General features: G+C 42.3%; 1 protein-coding gene across 3 annotated transcripts in view; it reads left to right on the top strand.

Moving 5' to 3' along the window:
* Positions 1 to 506: 506 nt before the first annotated feature.
* cltcl1 (clathrin, heavy chain-like 1) overlaps positions 507 to 19389 on the top strand; it is a 36360-nt gene continuing 17477 nt past the window's right edge. For all 3 annotated transcript variants that reach the window (XM_033619385.2, XM_078170603.1, XM_033619383.2), the window contains exons 1-13: positions 507 to 973; positions 10067 to 10274; positions 13251 to 13519; positions 14981 to 15142; positions 15382 to 15495; positions 15586 to 15759; positions 15942 to 16139; positions 16404 to 16604; positions 17529 to 17681; positions 17847 to 17969; positions 18449 to 18586; positions 18687 to 18851; positions 19027 to 19207. In XM_033619385.2, coding sequence (XP_033475276.1) covers positions 932 to 973; positions 10067 to 10274; positions 13251 to 13519; positions 14981 to 15142; positions 15382 to 15495; positions 15586 to 15759; positions 15942 to 16139; positions 16404 to 16604; positions 17529 to 17681; positions 17847 to 17969; positions 18449 to 18586; positions 18687 to 18851; positions 19027 to 19207 — 2128 coding nt within the window. In that variant the 5' untranslated portion in view covers positions 507 to 931. The remainder of the gene's footprint in view (positions 974 to 10066; positions 10275 to 13250; positions 13520 to 14980; positions 15143 to 15381; positions 15496 to 15585; positions 15760 to 15941; positions 16140 to 16403; positions 16605 to 17528; positions 17682 to 17846; positions 17970 to 18448; positions 18587 to 18686; positions 18852 to 19026; positions 19208 to 19389) is intronic.

Genomic DNA, 19389 nt, shown 5'->3' with positions numbered 1-19389 from the left:
ATATCAGATTATCTGAATGACCCAAAGTTAAAGGTATTTTAAAAACCCAAGAGATTTTGGGGCTTTTGAGGAAACATTTGGGGCTGGAGCCCCTGAAGCCACCCACAAGCTCCGCCTCTGCATCATATGCATGTAACATTGTGTAAGGACAGAAAGCTTGGTTTAAGAGAAAATTAAGTGCGATGCATGACTGAAATTATGTTTTACTCTGAGAGAGCAATTTTTATTAACTTGTGCACAACCTGCTGCTCAGCAGGCATGATGGAAATGATGAGAGAAGATGAGAAAAGTCACAAGATGCAGTTTCAGCTCCTTGGGAAACACTTTGAAACGTCAGCAGTCCTCTCCGGTACAGAGCTATGCGTCATCCCCACAACAACACACTTTTTGGAAAGATGAATGTGTGTGTGATTTTGAAGAAACCATGCAAAGGTGGGGCGCTCGTCACGCGCCCTGATTTCGAAGTTGGTGGGAAGGAAGGGGGAAGGGGCTGCGGCGGAGGGGTACAAACTGCACATCCGACCGCTTGTATTGACAGCTCTGAGAAGAAAAAAGGATCTACAGCACAGGAAGCTCATCATAAGTCATCACTTACAGTAACTGAGCTTGGATTTTTAGGACAGCCCCGTATCTTCACAAAGCTCGTGGAGGAACTGGTTTACGCACCAGTAGTAGTTGAAGTGGACTAGTTTTCTTAGCGGAGGTGCGGAGTTTTTGATTCAGGACTGGTGTAGGGGGGCTACTGAATGGGAGCAGTCACTGGATTCGTGTGATACCAACGCCAGCCACCCAGACTACCTACTACTGCCCATCATATTTGACTTTTGGGGGCGTTTAGGGCACAATCAGAGCAAGATCACCTCTATTCCTCCTACTGTCCCCTTCCCCTTTCCTTCCTCTCGGATTCTTCAGAAAGAGAAATCCTCCAGAAATGGCTCAGATACTGCCGATACGATTTCAGGAACATCTGCAGGTAAGCAGACGCAGAAAAAGCCCTAAAATTAACATCGGCTCTTTTCTTTTTGCGCAGCTCCTCGCCCATGTAGGTCCGCGCACAAACGGCACATGTCGCATTTAAATGGAATCTGAAATAGGGCTGCAGGGTGGTGCTCGATATAGCTACAGGCCTAGTTTTCTCCTGCCGGGCAGATGATGACTTGTAAAAATTGACCAGTCAGATCGTATACAGATCCAATGCGGACCGGTGTGAGTGTGTGTGTGAGAGTGTGTGTGGATACGCCGCAGTTTTTCTCTCAAGTGGAAAAACGCCGCTGTCATTTTCAATCCCTGTCTTTGCGGTGCCTTGACACTTCATGTTGCAGACACCGAGCTCAGCTGTTGGTGGTAACATTGTAACTGAGACCTGAATGGCACTTCTTGCACTCAGGCTTTGTGGCTACCATGTTGTTGTCATGTCCTGCAGCAACCTATTCCTACTTTGTAACCTTCAACAACAACAACAACACCGGTCAGTGCGTCTCTGCAAATGTTCTCTGACTAAAATCACTGTAATAGATTGATAATGAAATGATAATATGAGGTGTTATAAGACAGTGTCTTTTCAGCTGAAGTAAAGCATTTATTTTGCACTCACTTACTTACAGCAGTTCAGTAAGTTCAGAGAACTGCAACACTAAGCTGTAACACAGCCAGTAAAACACACAATTTGAGCAATATCTTGATATTGCAATAACCCCAAACCCCATATGAAATCTAATTTCATATTACAGCATCAATGTAATATTGATTTGATGTGCCTCACTGCTCTACTTGTTGGTAGTTTCATGCCAGAGGAGCATCTGTGCAACTTCAAAAATGATCAGCATCAACATGACAGAGTAGCAAAGGCCCTGCTGGTTGGCAGGCTCTGGGTGGAAGCAAAAAAAACAAAAAAAAACAACAAAATGCCCCTTTTGCAATCTGTGACGAAAAACAAACAGCCAGTTATTTGGTCGCCTTTAGAGGAACTATTTCTACTATGGTCCCCCCCTATTTTTATCTCTGGTTCGGTCTTTGATAATCATTGTCCCATAGCAGCCCCAGTGCTTGGTGTCTTGCAGCCAAAAGAGAAAGTTTGTGACGCACCCCTCCACTTCCCCTCCTCTGTAGCCTGTTGTTATGGTAACAGCAGGCAGTGAAATGGCCTTTCACTAGAAAAAAAGCACCCCCACCCCCTCTCTCTCTCTCTCTCTCTCTCTGCTCCCTTCCTCTGGCCAGTAGCCCCACTTTCGTCAGCCAAAGATCCTTTATCCTCCAAAAAACTGTGCTGGCCAAGAGAGCTTGCAGGCGACCAGGCTCCTCTCCTCACTGACAGGCCTGATACACTGTTGCTCGCTGATGGAAGGCAGTGCAGTACCTGGCAATGTCTGGGTTATTAGTTCAAATTGCTTTTAGCAGCACATACCTTTCCCTTAATCTGTACATCTCCTAAGAAACACTCGCCTTGAGACAGTGATAAGCAGCAGACTACTTTACGTTCCACCTCTACCGTGAAATCCCGGCTCTGCCCCAGTCATATCCCTCTGTGAATCTAGGTGGCTCCAGCAGAGTGAAAAATGCTTGGAATTTGCAAACCCAGGACTTTGGGCCTCAAGTTGTTTAGCTTTTTTTCTTGGCCTGGTATTTACAGCTCCGTGTCTGCTGTCTGGGCTCGGGGTTCAGGGATGAGGTACCAGCCTGTTGAACTGCATGAGAAAAAGAGCAAAAGCTCAAAATATCTTGATTATTCCACTCGAAACAGTTCTTTAACACTTCTCTGGTATTCATGCAGACGTGGAGGATGAAGCCTGAATCTTAGAGCCATTGTTTTAGCAGTGAGAGATTCAGCAGTATTCATTTTCTCACTCCACAGCTATGTCATTAACGCTAAGCTGTGTGGAAAAGTCTCTCCATAATTACTCTTTGTCTTCCTTGCTTGTTGACTTCACAGTGATTTATGATCCATGGTCCAGGCTGTGTATGAGCGTGTCAAAGTGTGCCATTAATTGACCAAATGGACCGGTGCCCTAGTTAGATGTGTGGCGCCAAATGTAGGCTACATCACTGTGGCCTCCTGACTGTAGTTGTGCGGATTGTGTTGGTGGCAAGACGAAGGAAGACAGGGACAGAGACTGGTGTGTTGAATTATGAAAGTGCTAAGTGAGAGTCATTTGCAGCTTATGCGGCCCTGCTGCTGGCTGTCAGTGCAGCGGCCTACGTATTGTAGCAGCTTGTGTAAGTGCAAAAATGTCCTGCAGCTCTAAAGCGCCTGAACATTGTCCTGTCGAGTTGAGTTAGGAGAGCCCAACCTGCTGCTCTGCGGCTGTTTACAGCATCCTGGTGTGCTCCCGTTATCTGTACTAATAAAATGATGCCACCACGTCAACGGATGTGATGGGCAGATGAGGTAAGCAGGCAGGCCCCTATTTAAGTCCGGCAAATCGCATCAGGATAGGAAGCAGGATGACAGAACAGTCTAACAGAACACATCTGTGACCGCAGCAGTGGCTGGTAGGGATGAGCGTCTGTGTTCAGTCACTAAAACTGAATCATGAATGCATTGAAAGAGCAGTCATTCACACATACAATAAGCACATTGTGTCTTTCTGTAATGCTAAATGAGTCACATACTGTGAAACCTGCAATAACGGATTTAAAGCTGCAACTAACGGCTAATTTTCATCAACAATTGATGTGCAGATTATTTTCTAGATATACTGATGAACTGGTTTGTCTGTAAAATGGCAAAAAAAATACTGAAACATGTCCAGTTTAATTTCCTGCAACCCAATATAACATCTTTAAATTAAGATGTTAATTAAGTAAAGCATCAAATCCTTATATCCAAGAATCTGAGACTGTTGGGCAATTTTTCTTGAATTCTCAAATTATTTTCTATTCTTGATGGGCAGACTTATTCTCCACACAGTATTGGTTCTTTTCAGTTGATTCATGCAGATGTATCAAACCTTTTGAACCTCACAAGTTCTTATACTTCTTGCAAAATATGGTGTGAGTTTCCCTGTAACACTACGTTAGAGTACATGCACATTTGACAGCTAGCGCTGATTACAAAACCACAAAACAAAAACAAAGACAACACAGATTCTTTGTAGCCTCCATGTTGTTTCCACATTGAAACTTAAACTTATGAACACACCGAAGTCAGAAGAACGACCAACCGAGGAGCACATGAATGCATGATTGGTCTTGGCTGGTGGGGGTCTTGAGTCTGATTTTACCCACTTGCTTCCTGAGTGGTCGAATGGAAATAGTCAGGGATTCATGAGCACTCGTACATTTGACAAGCTGACCTTGTACATATCGGACACTTAAAAAGAATCGTTCAGAAAGATTAGTTAGTTCATTATCATCTATCGCTATTTTATATTGCTCGTCTAATAGATTGTTTCAGATCTAAACAATTTTTTTGGCCACTTGGGGAGAACGTGTAAACACAGCACTGACATTTTATCACCTTTAAGTTTAAAAGAAACATGTTAGCTACATTAGCATTCATTTGGACTCAAGTTTCTCTCTCCACTGATGAACACAAGTCCAGTGTTCTCAGTCATTTTTTGCTCTGGTTTGGTCTCCACTAACTCCTTAGGAAAATATCTGGCTGTTTTAACAGATAAATGCTCCATCACCAGCTAATTGCTAACTGTGTCTGTCAGCTGTTTATTCTCCTATACAGGCTACGTTTACAGGATTATATGAGCTTTTCCTGCTCGTTGTAGCTGAAAATGACTCTGATGAGAGCGGTGAGAGTGAACCAAAAAATAGTAAAGTTTTGTGCCAGAAAACCAAAACAATGAATTGTAAGATGCAATAAAACTTTGTAGAGCTGAGGGGAACTGCAGAGTGATAATTACTTCATTACTATGAGCGACCCCTTTCACATTCACATATTAATTTGATCCACTGTCAGCAGAGAAAATTGATAATAGCAGCTTTTGATTTTGATTATCACATATACCTCCTACTGTAAAGGCTACCTCTAACCACCGCCTGTGTATGGAAGTGTGAAGGAGCAATACTTCCACGTCTTTCTGCTGCATGCCTCAGTTTTAATTGTGCTTGTGTAATCTCCTCATGAACCCAAACCCTCAGCTGCTGATGCGACGTGTCAGTGCCTCAGCAATGCGTCCACCCAGTCTATGACTCACCAAATACCGTCAACACTGTATCATCAGTGAAGTTCTGCTGCCTTTTGTTATTGTGATATTTTTGTGTTTGTTAATCTCAGCTGTTGAGGGAAGAGGCCTTACAGGCGTGTGAGTGTGAATCGAAGATGCATCACTCGAGGTAGTTTATGGGATCACTGGAGACAGTAGGTTGTAGTTGAAGTGCGATTTTTGTCTGGAATGTTCTACTAAGGAGTTCAGGGGGGGTTTCTTCCGGTGAGTCAGTTGCCCCACCCTGAGCTGAAGATTGCCAAAGGCCTGCGTTACTGGAAGTGCATTGCACAGACATAGCTCCCATCCCTCCGTCTTCATAACTAATAAAAGCTACATTTATCACTCTGGCTTCTCTCCTTCACACTAGTTCTCGCCCAACACCCACCCTCCCTTCGTTTTAGCACGATGCTAAGCTGTATCTTGAGCTCCTCCTTTCACTCCCATCCTTATCTTCTCCCCCACTATCTTTATTGTGGTTTCCCTCCCCTCCCCGTGTCCTTCCAGACATAGTTTTGGCAGTCTTGAGGAAATGCAGCATATGGCTTCAATCCTCCCTCAGGTCTTCTCTGTGGCCCTTTTAAGAAGCCTTTATCTTCCACCCAGAAACCAATTGTATATTGAGTTGTTAATAGGGTTGTTTTCTGTTATTCATATGCATCTCACTATGGCTCATGTATGCAAAAACCTATAAAAAACAACCAAAACATGCAGGGCTGCAACTAACTATCATCCTCATTATTGATTAATCTGACAATTGTTTTCTTGATTCGTTCAGAGTATCTGTTTTCACCCAATTAAGAACAATAACACAGCAATTGTTCAGCTATATACACCTATCCATACAAGGCTTTTTTTATGGATGCCACTGTGTGCAGTGATTGGCTAGGACTTGTCACATTGACGCGTCAAGATCGGAAGCGGTTAATATTAGGGCGAAAAGGTCATGGTTAGAGTTAATACTAGCCAAACTTGGATATTCTCTGAGATTAACAGTCCACAGAAGGATCAAGATGTGGTGGATGAATGGGTCAAAAGCACAGGACTTCTTCACAGACGATTGGAGTTTGAGTCCTGTGTGAGTCAGTGTTGGGTTATTTTTGACTTGTTTGACTTATTATTTTCAGGTTTTAGGATGCATTAAGCTGCTGAATGCACACTGTGTACATAAACTCTAACAGGATAACTTAATCGACCTGTTTGTGTTAACTTTATATTTATACATTGCTAGGACACCCAGGAATATATACACCCGGGTGCAAAAAGCATTGTTGGCTATGACACCTGGGTGCTAATAGCATCTGCCTTCATCATTTAGTCTATGAAAAGTCATCACAGTTTCCCAGAGCACAAGGTGAAGCCTTCAAGTAGATTGTTTTGTTCAAAATCCAAACATAGGCAATTAAAATTTCTGATAAAACTTAGAGAAAAGCAGCGATTTTAGAAGCTTTAAGCACAAAGTGTTTGGTGTTTCTGCTTGGAAAAAACACTCAAGCGCTTCATCAATTATTAAAATAATCTCTTAATTGTTTTAGTTTTCTGCCAGTCAACTAATCGTCGTAGCTTTAAATTGATGTTCGAAGAGTTGTGTTCCACAAGAATTGTGTTAAGCCCGCTCTGACTCAGGCATTTTGGACAGCAGACGTTCACAGAAAAAGAAAATGATAAGATCACGCAACGGGTGTTGCGATACATTGATCTTGATTGATGTATAATGCACCTAATTTAGGTGAGTATTGTTGTCAGGGTCCTTAGTTTCAGCTCTCCTCCTTACAGAGGGGAAGGAGTTATACAGTTTGATCTCCTGTGGCGTTCTGTGGTGCTCTATGGCCGGTTAAAAAGTTCCGTAGAGCTATGAGAAACTGTAGAGCAGGGTGATAATTCTCTGTGGGTTTCTCACTAAAAACTCCTTTCACGCTACACATAGTGATTAATATAATATATTCCACAGATAAGTGCAGCTTTAAATTATCTACCTAGGGTAGTTGAAAATCTAAAAATGCTGCCTCTTGGATATAAATACTTTAAGATCTTCTTTTGCTGGAAAACAGCTCCTCTCTTGTGACCCCTCCATCCACTCCCGACTGATGATATCCTTCCTGTTTTGTAGATGACATGATTTAAATGGCTCAGCAGTCATGATTTGTTGTCCTGCTCCACCAGCCAACTGAGAGATAGTACAGTCCTTGTGATGAGCGTAAGGATTCCTTTCCGCTTGCCTCAGACTGCATAATTCAGTCAGTTCAGTCATCAGAGGGAGAGAGCGTGTTTTGGTCTGTCCTCCCAGTTCACAGTTAGTTTGACAATGTGCACAATAATTCCTCTGTGCAGCAGCCATTAACCTGGGTGGAGTATTACATGTTTGTTAGTTCTGCTAAGGTTTGACACAGCAGAAACTGACATCAGCTCAGTCTTTGTGTGTTGTTGCGTATCGGGACTTCATCTCATTAGGAAAGTAAATATGCTGAATAATGAATTGGATTTGCTGATGGTGCTTTATTAAAAAGATTCAAATTTATTCTCGGTTTCAGTGGATCACTATTCGAGATTTTCTTTAATGTCAGGTTTAGGCTGAATAATCTAATGGTAATTAAACTTCTGCGCAGCTGGCTGCACACATAGACGATTAAGTCCAATGTCAGGGTTTAATCACAGGCTTTGCTGAGGAAAAGTAACACTACTTTTTCAGTATGTAATTGAGATGTGATGATGGCTACTGGCAGTGCGTAGAGATGGCTGTGCAGATAAAAAAACATCAGTCATCACACTTGGTTCTCAAAATACTTCTGTAAATTCAGGAGATTATTAGCAGCTATAACAGGAGTGTAAAATAAAGCTCTGTTGAGTTAACATCCTGTTGTCCGCTGTGTGCCCACGCTTGTTCCCTGGCTCCATGTACCACCAGACCTCCTGTCTGGAAAACAACCTTAAAGAGTATCCCTGGAAAATTGGAGCAGACCTGCTGCTATTTTAATCAAAACACCGTTTAAGTCCACTGCTTGCTGCTTTTTTCCCCCTGTAAGGCAAATGTCAGCTGATGTCATATATGTTTTCCCACTGCATTTTATTTTTCTGTTGGCGTGATGGAGATGTGACTCCTTCAGAGGCCTTAAAGGCAGTGAAGTTGGAATATTCTACTTCTAGCTGAGTTTTACTTTTAGTCCAAATGTAGAAAACTATTGGCACACTACAATGGAGAAGTCTTCAATGCTTTTAATAATTTAAAGGGACAGTTCACCACAAAATCCTTCCTCTTACCTCTAGTGATATTTATAAAGATTGTTTAGGTGTGAGTTGCTGAGTTGGAGATATCAGTCGGAGAGATGTTTGCCCTCTATTGAATATACACATGTATATGAAACTCAACAGCACATTTCTCTTTTCAGAAATCATGACCCAGTTAGTCAGCATAATCCACAGTCCTTATTTTGAGCAGTTTGATGTAGGAAGTAATTTTTTTAAGCTTAAACAAACTACGCCCACCAACTGTGTCAGCGTGCAGAAGGAAGCGTGCATCTACCCATGGACGAGAAGCTTGTGTTCGTGACCGCGCAAGATGTAAACTTCAGCCCGTTTTACATTTCCTGCTCAAGGTGGGAATGTTGCACTGTTATGCTTCTTTGCTGCTCTGTATGTAAGGTATGAGTGTGGAATGTGGGGACGGAGTTGTCTCGCCTCTGAGCTGCGGTAGTAACAGCACCAAAATGATGTCAGCCAGCAGGATGAGATCCTTGGCCGCACGGGTGTGACGTTTTGATGACATGTTATGTGTATGACCCACTGCAGGAGATTTAAAAAGTAGCTAGTAGCAGCTTGTGGCTAACTCAAAGAACAAGAACAGCAACTGATCATGTCCTCAAATTCGGAAAACAATGGGGTCCAGGAGCTCCTTACCCTCCAAGCAGAGGATGAGATCAGCCACCATATAGCTGATAGTAAATGATTGTTATTGCAATGTTATGCCATTATTGTTGTTTAGAAAGCACTGCTTACTCGTGTGTTATATGTCACACTAGAGGCCAATGCTGCTGTGTTACATGCCACGCCAGTCACGCATCTTTTGATTCTGCAGTGCTGGGATGCAGTCTGTAATCACACAAGGGAGTGGCATGATGCTATGGTCGTTTGGTTCTGTGTAAAAATGCAAAGGCGACATAGAGAAGGGACTTTCTAGAGCCCCAATTGGGGGTGTCCTCCTGAGCTGAGCTGTAATGTGAGCTAGCTAAGTGGTTCTATATGAGCTAACACTAGATGCATGCTTCCTTCTGTGCGGTGATGGGGTTAGTGGATGTAGAAAGTAAATGGTACCTATATAAAAATGCTCACAACAAGATCTGTGGATCTGTGGATCTCGAGTCCTGGAAAGAGACATTGCTTTTAAGTTTTTTCAAATATATATTTTTTTGGGCTTGGAGCATCACAAGCCAGGTGTCATCTAGTTCCATTATATCGGAGAGAAGGCAGACATCACTACAGCCGATATCGCCAACATTCGAAAACTCACACCAAAACAATCTAGAGTGATAAATAGCACCACCCGTGAGAGGACAAAGATGTATTTTTTCTTTTGGGGTGAACTGTCCCTTTAACATGTTTTGGTCTGACAACTATTAAGACTCGCAGTTCAATAATAGGTTGTCAGGTAACACTCTCCATATTTATAATTTAATGTAGTATAATGTAGTTGTATTTATTTATACTATTTATTAATGTTTTCTCATTTAAGAAGTTATGATTGTTAACAAACACATGAATAAACTCCCCAAAATGTGTGTTTATCTGCGTACAAGTACATCATAGTGTGTTATAAACAGTTTATTAAGCTTATATTGCTTTTAAAGCAAAACAGTGATTTGGTTAAATAACCAAATTATAGTAAAGATTCTCATTGTTACTGTTTTTATTTCCAGTTGCAGAACATGGGCGTGAACCCAGCCAACATTGGGTTCAGCTATCTGACCATGGAGTCAGACAAGTTCATCTGCATCAGAGAGAAGGTGGGCGAGCAGAATCAGGTGGTGATAGTGGACATGTCTGACCCCACCAACCCGATCAGGAGACCGATCTCTGCCGACAGTGCCATCATGAACCCCGCCAGCAAGGTCATCGCCCTGAAAGGTACGAGTATGTGTGGGGAGACATTCAGGCGGCCACTCCACTGGCTCTTAGATGAGAAATGCTGTGGAAAAACAGTTTGCTGGTATTATTAGTGGCTGTATACCAAGCGCCGAGGTTATTTTTGTTGTTGAAATTCCCAGGATGAAGTCTGCATGGTGTTCGCACTGTTTATTTGTCTCTAGTTCTAACAGATTTAGCTGTGTACTAGTATTGCTGTGGGAACGCCACGGTCATGCAATGACTAATGCTCCATCAATGCTGTAAATATGTAGAGTGCACTCAGTTCTATTGCCTGAATATACTAAATTGGTTGTGCAAATTGATTTCCTGCCACTGAATCTTGCCCTTAGGGCACAAACACAAACGCTGATCAGGATGATTTGCCTATAATGCTTCTCTCTCTCCCCCTCCTCTCCCCTCCCTCCTTCCCTCTGAGGATTATATGCCCCTGTTTGCCCTTTCCCTCTCGTCTATCTTTGTCTTCTCGTTCTTACCTGATTGACACTTTTGCTTTTTCTCCCTCGCTTTCTGTCCTTTCTCAGACGGTGAGTTGCTTTCTGTCTGTCTACCCGCTCTGCACTCTGTTGTGGTGATACAGTAGCCATGTCTCTCTCATAAAAGCTTCCCACATCCCCCTCTCAAGTATGCAGAGCTATTTTGACCACTAATCAATCAAACAAACACACACAAGTGTTTAGAAATGACTCTTACTGACGGTATATTGCCTCAGTATCAGCCGTGCTCCGACCTAACCTGTCGGCACATATCCTACTTTTATGAGACGCACACATGTGTTAGCATGACGTGCTGTATGCTGGTAGTGTGTATGTGGTATGCATCATCAGATTTGACTCATTGAAAAGAGTCAAGGCACCGTGTGTGAGCGTTTGCCGGCAGCCATATCAGATCCTTCCTTGCTGCAGATCAGGGATGCCATTAATGTATCATCATAGCTGTGTGTGCTGACGACGGTTTGTACAACAGTCACCTGAATCATGCATTACCTCACCTGTTTGTTTCTATGTAACTTTATGGGTAAAAGGAGGTCATTACTGTTTATATGTAGGACTAACTAAAAATGTTCTGAAGCACAAAAATGCCAAAATGTCTCTAAGTTAAGTCAGTCAGTCACTATGACCTTTGTAAATTTGTTGTTTGCTTTCTGTAGCCAGAGGTCAATTGCATGCAGGAAGTCTTGGCCAGGTTACTGTGCACAGAGTGGTGCTTTCTTAGTCTATAAAACACCCATAACCACACAAACAGGAACAAGAATACTCTGTCCTCCTGTGGTATCTAGCTATGCAGATAGTTTTTTATTGACTCAGGTTTTGAGAGATTTGTGTCTGTCTATTTGTTCTCTCATTACACTGAAGGTGGATGGCATTTTGTTTGTGGGGCTAACAGCATTGAATAGCAGTGACTTTTAATAAAATTCAACACCTACACCTCTTTACAAAAACTACGTCTGTGTCACTCATAATAATTAATGGAACAAATCTCAGTTTTCTTATGTCGAAATAAAAATGGTCCTGTTTAGTTTCAGTGTAGTGCCAAAATAGTTACACTCAAACATGTTCACATGGAGGTCTGCAGATTATTCAGAATAGCAGTGACTTTGCCTCATCATTTTTTTCTATATACTTTGTCTGTGCTGTAAGCTCCTCAAAGATAATTCCTTTCAATGGTATTGCATTGACGTGTCAGCAGAAATTTCCGAGACGAATGTCACAAAACCTGCACAGATAAAGACAAACCTCTAAATATGGCTAGATACTACAAGATATATGTAAGTAAATATGTTATTAAATAGTTAGGGTGACCTGGACGTTGCTCTACTCTTTGTATTTCCTTACTGTGTGCAGTTGTAAGCTGTCGTCTAAAATCAAAATATATGGGTGGCTAATGGTAATGTAGTTTGGGAAAAGGGGCAGGTACAGTAGCAGACACAACAAAATAGCTTCTTATCTAAACCATCCACAAAATAATTTACATATCAGTTGAAATGTTCATTAATAGTTTCGTGTTTCCAGTCGTTGTTATAAATTGTTTTTGATAAATGAAGACAAAATAGGTTGAATGCAGCTTTCCTTTGTTAGAAAGAAAATAGCCTAGTATGAATTCTTAAAGGTCTAGTGTGTAAGAGTTAGGAGGATATATGGTAGAAATGGAAAATAGTATAATAAGCATGTTTTCTTTAGTGTATAATCACTTTAAAATAAGGATCACTGTGGGTTTTTTTACCCTAGAATGAGCCAGTTTATATCCATATACAGAGCGGGTCCTCTTCCATGGAGCTTGCGATGTTGTTTCTGTTTCTAACATTTGTTCTAGAGAGTGCAAGTAGGGTTGCAGCAATAAACCGTCGGTTTCAAGGTATACTGTGATATAAAAGTTGACGATTATCATACCGTGCACATCTGTTTATCTACGATATTGAAATTAAATGCAGCTTTTCAGTTTCAGTTATAGTAATTAAACGTTTGTTCAACCAACAATAACCCTTCCATTTTCATTCCTATAAGGATCGTTCTGACTGATAATATTATAAATTCTGTAATATGGTGATATTTTCTGAGACTGTTATTGTTCCGGAAAAATCTCATACCGTTGCAACCCTAAGGGCTAATTGCTTTTTACATCAGCCACCATAGTTGTCCTACACATTTAGCACAGATGAAGTTTCACTTGATTGGAATCTGCAACCTCAGCCGTACCTTGTTAGACATTTAAGCACATACAAGAAAATTATTTTAGCTTAAGATGTGATATAGAATTTAAGTAATTGATATACAAAGGTTTATTGTGTAGCCAGTTGTAAATAAGATAGAATTAATATGTTATCCTTGAAGTGAATGTGTGAAATGATCATGATTTTGATTAGAAGTTACATCACCCAGCTCCACTTTGAGTCTGCTGAGTCTCACCCTCTGGGCTCATCTTCTCACTTCCTCTCCCTGTTTCCTTACCTCCCTTCAGCTGCCAAGACACTGCAGATCTTCAACATTGAGATGAAGAGTAAGGTGAAGGCTCACACTATGACAGAAGAGGTCATGTTCTGGAAATGGATATCGGTAAACACTGTCGCGTTGGTGACGGATACGGCCGTCTATCACTGGAGCATGGAGGGGGATTCCCAACCCACCAAAGTATTCGATCGGCACGCCAGTCTGGCGGGATGTCAAATCATTAACTATAGAACTGATGAACAACAGAAGTGGCTGCTGCTGATAGGGATTTCTGCACAGGTATGTAAACACATATGGACATGTTTACTCATGCTTCATGGAGTACAACTGCACATGACAGAACAATATCTTTGACAAGAATTAGCATGATTTATCACTCTATGATTCCTTATCCACAGCTGCATAGGACAAAAAGTCTAGCACTAAGTCTGCATTCAGAAACAGAGCTTTAAAAATAACTTTCCAGAGAGGATGAATGCATAAAATGCCAGCTGTACATTTTGATGTGGATGACCATCTAAGTTTGTCTGTGAAAACTCACCGTGGGTTGTTTGACAATGGTAACAAAAAATGTGTAAAACAAAACAACTTCAGTGACACACACAGTAGTAGAAGTGATGATGGAGAGCAGGAAGGGACAGAACAGATGTTTTGCATGTAATTAAAACAATATTTATGGCATGACAGAATCGAGAATGATTTTATTGGCCGCAGACTGAAGGAGGAGGAAGAAGAAGAGACTCAGCTGCTCTCCTATTGTTTTGGAGTTTCACTGTGGGTGCAGTTTTCTTGCAGAGAGTTAGATGAGTAGACTGATACCACTCTCGTGTGTATGGTAAATATGAAGCTGGATCCAGAAGGTGGGAGCTTAGCTTAGCATAAAGAACAGAAATGGAGAGAAACAGCTTGCTTGGCTCTGTTCAAGGGTATGAAAATAGACCCACCAGCACCTCTTAAGTTCAATAATTAATAGTTTGTGTAATTTGTTTTCTCTGCACAAAAACATCAGTGCAAAAACGACAAGTGGGGGTTTTACAGAAGGTTACGTGAGGGACTTTCTTTAATTGTCACCATGAGTTTGTTGGCAACCAACAGAGATTCCAGATAATAGGACAGAGATAACTATCTCTGTCCTATTAACCTCTTATATAACAAATCACATACATGTACACATATTGTATGTTACATATTATTGTGAAGTTAAAGGAGCTGTATGCGACATGCAGAGTATGTATATGATCCAGAGTCAGGGGTGGCATTGTCTGCATACGCATCTCAACACTGATGTGGCTGAGCTAGTGGCTAGTGGTTAATGGTGCTGAATCAATTCGGCGGGAACTGCCGAATAAGAGCAGTGCCAAGCCGCGGCAGTTAGCTAGCCAGTGCGATACACACGCAGGAAGTCACATGCAAGCACAGCCAGACCGTCTACCACAATAAAGAACAGAGACATTTTGGTTACAACACACATAGAGGTAACGTGACTTTAGTCTCTGCCCAGGACGCCATTACTCCACTATATCTTTACATAGCAGATGGTGGTTTTCTGCTGTATTAGCGCTCTGAATGGTGCATACAGCTCCATTAAGATCCTTTAAGACATTTCCAGTGGGAGTATTTCTAAACTTAAACCTTTAACATCCATCTTTGATCCCTAACCATTTGATTCATATATTACTGTTAATGACTTAAATACATCAACAGTTTCATTTGCTCTTGTTTTGTCTCTTTCTCTTCAAGCAAAACCGTGTAGTCGGGGCGATGCAGCTGTATTCTGTTGACAGGAAAGTGTCCCAGCCCATCGAGGGCCACGCCGCTGCCTTCGGGGAGTTCAAAGTGGAGGGAAATGCCAAACCGTCCACCCTCTTCTGCTTTGCTGTGCGCTCACAGGCAGGGGGAAAGGTGAGGGCCCTTCGACTGTACACAAGGATTTCATTTGTGATGCTATCACAGTGTATTTAGTCTTCAAACAAAGAGCTCTGATTTGCAAAGAAAGGTAGCAAGCTAAGATCATAGGGGAAAGAACCTTTATACTTCATGCTTGTTCGTCAACAGAATAGCTCCTTTGTGTTCATGTTACTGCTTTACTGTGGTTGTGTGCCTACTGTGGTCATTTCTTTATGTGGGCTTTCTTCCTCCAGTTACACATCATTGAAGTTGGTCAGCCAGCTGCAGGAAACCAGCCTTTTGCTAAGAAAGCAGTGGATGTGTTCTTCCCTCCAGAGGCCCAGACAGACTTTCCTGTAGCTATGCAGGTACAAAAAACAGTCCCCTGCTAATTATTAGACTTTAAAGTAAAGGTGACCGGAATGCTTAAAATCTCTCTCTTTGATCACTCTCCTCAGATTGGTAGTAAGCACGGTGTAATATATTTGATCACAAAGTATGGTTACATTCACCTGTATGACCTGGAGTCTGGAGTGTGCATCTACATGAACCGAATTAGTGCAGAGACCATCTTTGTAACCGCCCCGCATGAAGCCACCTCAGGAATTATTGGGGTCAACAAGAAGGGACAGGTGAGAAACACATGCTAAACGGTCAATGAGTAATCAGTTATTTTATTTATTTATTTTATTTACAGGCTTTATATATCATAAATAATAACTAATAGAATAATTTGATGTTAAAGATGAATGTTTAAGTGATATTCTGCTAGCGTTTTTTCTTTTCCAACTGATGTTTATTTTGTTCTCTCCAGGTGTTGTCAGTGTGTGTCGAGGAGGAAAACATTGTCAACTACGCCACCAATGTCCTGCAGAACCCTGATCTTGCCCTGAGGATGGCCGTGCGGTCAAACCTTGCCGGGGCTGAGGAGATTTTTGCCAGGAAGTTCAACACTCTATTTGCCCAGGGAAGTTATTCAGAGGCTGCAAAGGTTGCTGCATCAGCACCCAAGGTACGCTTGTGTTTACTGCTACATTTTCATGTTTGCGCATCCTAATATGTACCAGAAGTATCGGCAAAAAGTCAGAAACAGCTGTTGGGGAAAAGTGCTTGCACACATTGTTACAGATTGATTACCATTTGTAGAGTACATATCTGGACATGATTTGAAATGATACTGGTTACACCCACTGTTATTCAGCATTGTAAAAAATATAACAGAAAAAAAAATCCAAAGAATGTAGTAAATATTCTTCTCCATCCTTCCTCCCCTCAGGGCATCCTGCGGACAGCAGAGACCATCCGAAAGTTTCAGAGTGTCCCGGCCCAGCCAGGTCAGGCCTCTCCACTGTTGCAGTACTTTGGTATTCTGCTGGACCAGGGCCAGCTCAACAAGTTTGAGTCTCTGGAGCTGTGCAGGCCCGTCCTGCAGCAGGGCCGCAAGCAACTACTGGAGAAATGGCTGAAGGAGGACAAGGTAGGACCGGAGGATTAGACAACATCACCTACAAATGCTGTCTATTTATCATGTAGTATCTACACAACGATCATTAATGGTGTACTATGCAGGAATTGTCGGTAACTGTTTGTAAACCCAACCGTTAAACTTGACTCCTCGTGACCACTTTTACGTCTACTGTAAGCTAAAGTACCATCGTAGGAGCGTTACATTTGTTGTAATGGAAAAGCTGATACTTGCTCAACTCCAGTCCAACTCTGCATTGCTCCTCATCCTCTTCTTTAGTGCTCACCAGCAAAAGTTCAAGCAAAGTCTCGTTTTAGAACAAGCTTTGCCTTAGAGATTTGATCAGGCCTGGAAAGTAACGTCTGACCCTACATAAACTTGCACAGTTTATGTCCAAGCCTGACTCGAGGCCGAACCACAGCAGCAGTTTTGGACTTGAGTCTGATTAAAAACACAAATTTATACTTAAAAAAAATTATATTTTTAACATTTATCACAAAATAAGGGCTGACATGTTTCCTCATGGCCTTCCTTTTTCCCTTCTTTCTGTTATTCCAGTAGCCTGTCGTCGAGTTTACATTGTGTGCACAACAGGATTGGTTGAGCAGGCTGCGCTCCTTGATGCCCAATGAGACTCCTGGCATTTATGCAAGAGAACTGTCAGTTTTATTAATAACAACACAAACCTGATAAGAGAACTCGACCCAATTTAAGCCTGGGAAAATACTGAGAAATTACAGCCTGGTTTGGCCCGAACAAGGCCAGGTCAGGTCAGGCCTAGTTGGCCAATGCTAGAGAGTCAAAGCTCTACTTGGGTCGCAGGGTCTCTGTAGATAAATAAACCAACTTCTGCATGAGTCTATCCATTCTTTAGGAGGAAAATCCTGCATAGTATACCTTTAACTGTTAGTAACTGTGATTGTCTATGTGTTACAGCTGGAGTGCTCAGAGGAGCTGGGGGACCTGGTGAAGGCCTCTGACCCCACCCTCGCTCTCAGTGTGTACCTCAGGGCTAACGTCCCCAACAAGGTCATCCAGTGCTTCGCTGAGACTGGTCAGTTCCAGAAGATAGTGCTGTATGCTAAAAAGGTAATCAGCGAGTATGGATGACTTCATTGCTCCATTTCCTTATTTACCTATGCATTATCAGAATGTCATTGAGTACAGATCATAATACTAGATGTCTCTTTATGAATTCATCATTACTGAACTGAGAATTGCATTTTTTCTGGTTTATCAATGGTACTTTTGTAGGTGGGCTACACCCCAGACTGGGTGTTTTTGCTGAGAAATGTGATGCGCGTCAATCCAGACCAGGGACTGCAGTTTGCCCAGATGCTGGTTCAGGATGAGGAGCCACTGGCCAACATCAACCAGGTAACGCACACATCAACATGACTGCCTCACTCACTGGAGACGTACAATTATACTCCCTCCCTTTAAAGTACATCTGCACGTTTACCCTCACACATGCACGCAAACATACAAAGTGCCCAGTGTGGGAGCCTCCGTCTCTGTTATTCCAGATGTGGCAGCAATGCCAGGAATTCTGAGTCAGTGACCCCCTCCTCCTTTTCAAGCCACATCATTGCTCTGCTCAGTCCAAATCTCAACCAGAGAAGCTGATGACTTCTCTAAGTTAACATGCTTGTCCTTTTTTTAACTTGAGGCCTCCACAGATGTTGTTTAATATGAAAAGCTGGCACATCTGGCTACCGTGCCTGTGTGACTCTAATGTTACCTTGTGTGCCAACTCAAAACAATGGTTCACAGATGGCAGGAATTTAAATATCTAACATTCTACCTTTCTTTGCTCTTTCTTTTCATTTCTCTTTTTCCCACTGGCCCTTTGGCAGATTGTAGATGTGTTCATGGAAGGCAACCTGATCCAGCAGTGCACCTCTTTCCTGTTAGATGCTCTAAAGAACAACCGCCCCGCCGAAGGGCATTTACAGACTCGTCTGCTTGAGATGAACCTCATACATGCCCCTCAGGTAAACGCTGAGAATGACTGCCCTGATTACAAAAGCAGTTTCACCTTTGGTAATATTATGCATAATTTCTGTGTTTTCATGTGTGTTTGAACTTTTCTAGGTAGCAGATGCAATCCTGGGGAATCAGATGTTCACACACTATGACCGTGCCCATGTTGCTCAGCTGTGCGAGAAGGCAGGTCTGCTGCAGCGGGCTCTTGAACACTACACCGACCTGTATGACATCAAACGAGCCGTGGTGCACACACATCTGCTCAACCCTGAGGTATGCCTGTGGATGTTCAGTCACGCCTGTGAAAACTGCTCTCTCAGGAGCAGCCGCATTTTACTCTTCTTTTAGATGATGTGTAAAATTCTGTTCAAATCCCCCTTCCTTTCTCCTTCCTCCCTTCTTACCCTGATGTCTCACTTCCTCCCTGTCATCCTTTTTTTCCTTTCAGTGGCTGGTGAACTTCTTTGGCTCTTTATCAGTAGAGGACTCGTTGGAGTGTTTAAGGGCCATGTTGTCAGCTAATATCAGGCAGAACCTGCAGCTGTGTGTCCAGGTAGCATCCAAGTATCATGAGCAGCTGGGGACTCAGGCGTTAGTGGAGCTCTTTGAATCCTTCAAGAGTTATGAGGGTAGGTGTCACACACATGAGTGTGAGTCATGTTGTTGCATAATTTGTGGCCTGCAGGCCCCTCAGAAACATTTTGTGCGACCTCCAACCATGATATGAAATGCATATATATTATATTTTATTCATATGTTGTCCATTTCAGTACTTTCACTCTTAATAGCTTAAATTTAATACACTGCTAAG

This window comes from Epinephelus lanceolatus, chromosome 9, assembly GCF_041903045.1.
Source record: "Epinephelus lanceolatus isolate andai-2023 chromosome 9, ASM4190304v1, whole genome shotgun sequence".
NCBI classification, from domain to species: domain Eukaryota; kingdom Metazoa; phylum Chordata; class Actinopteri; order Perciformes; family Serranidae; genus Epinephelus; species Epinephelus lanceolatus.
This window is presented reverse-complemented; position numbering and strand designations above follow the sequence as displayed.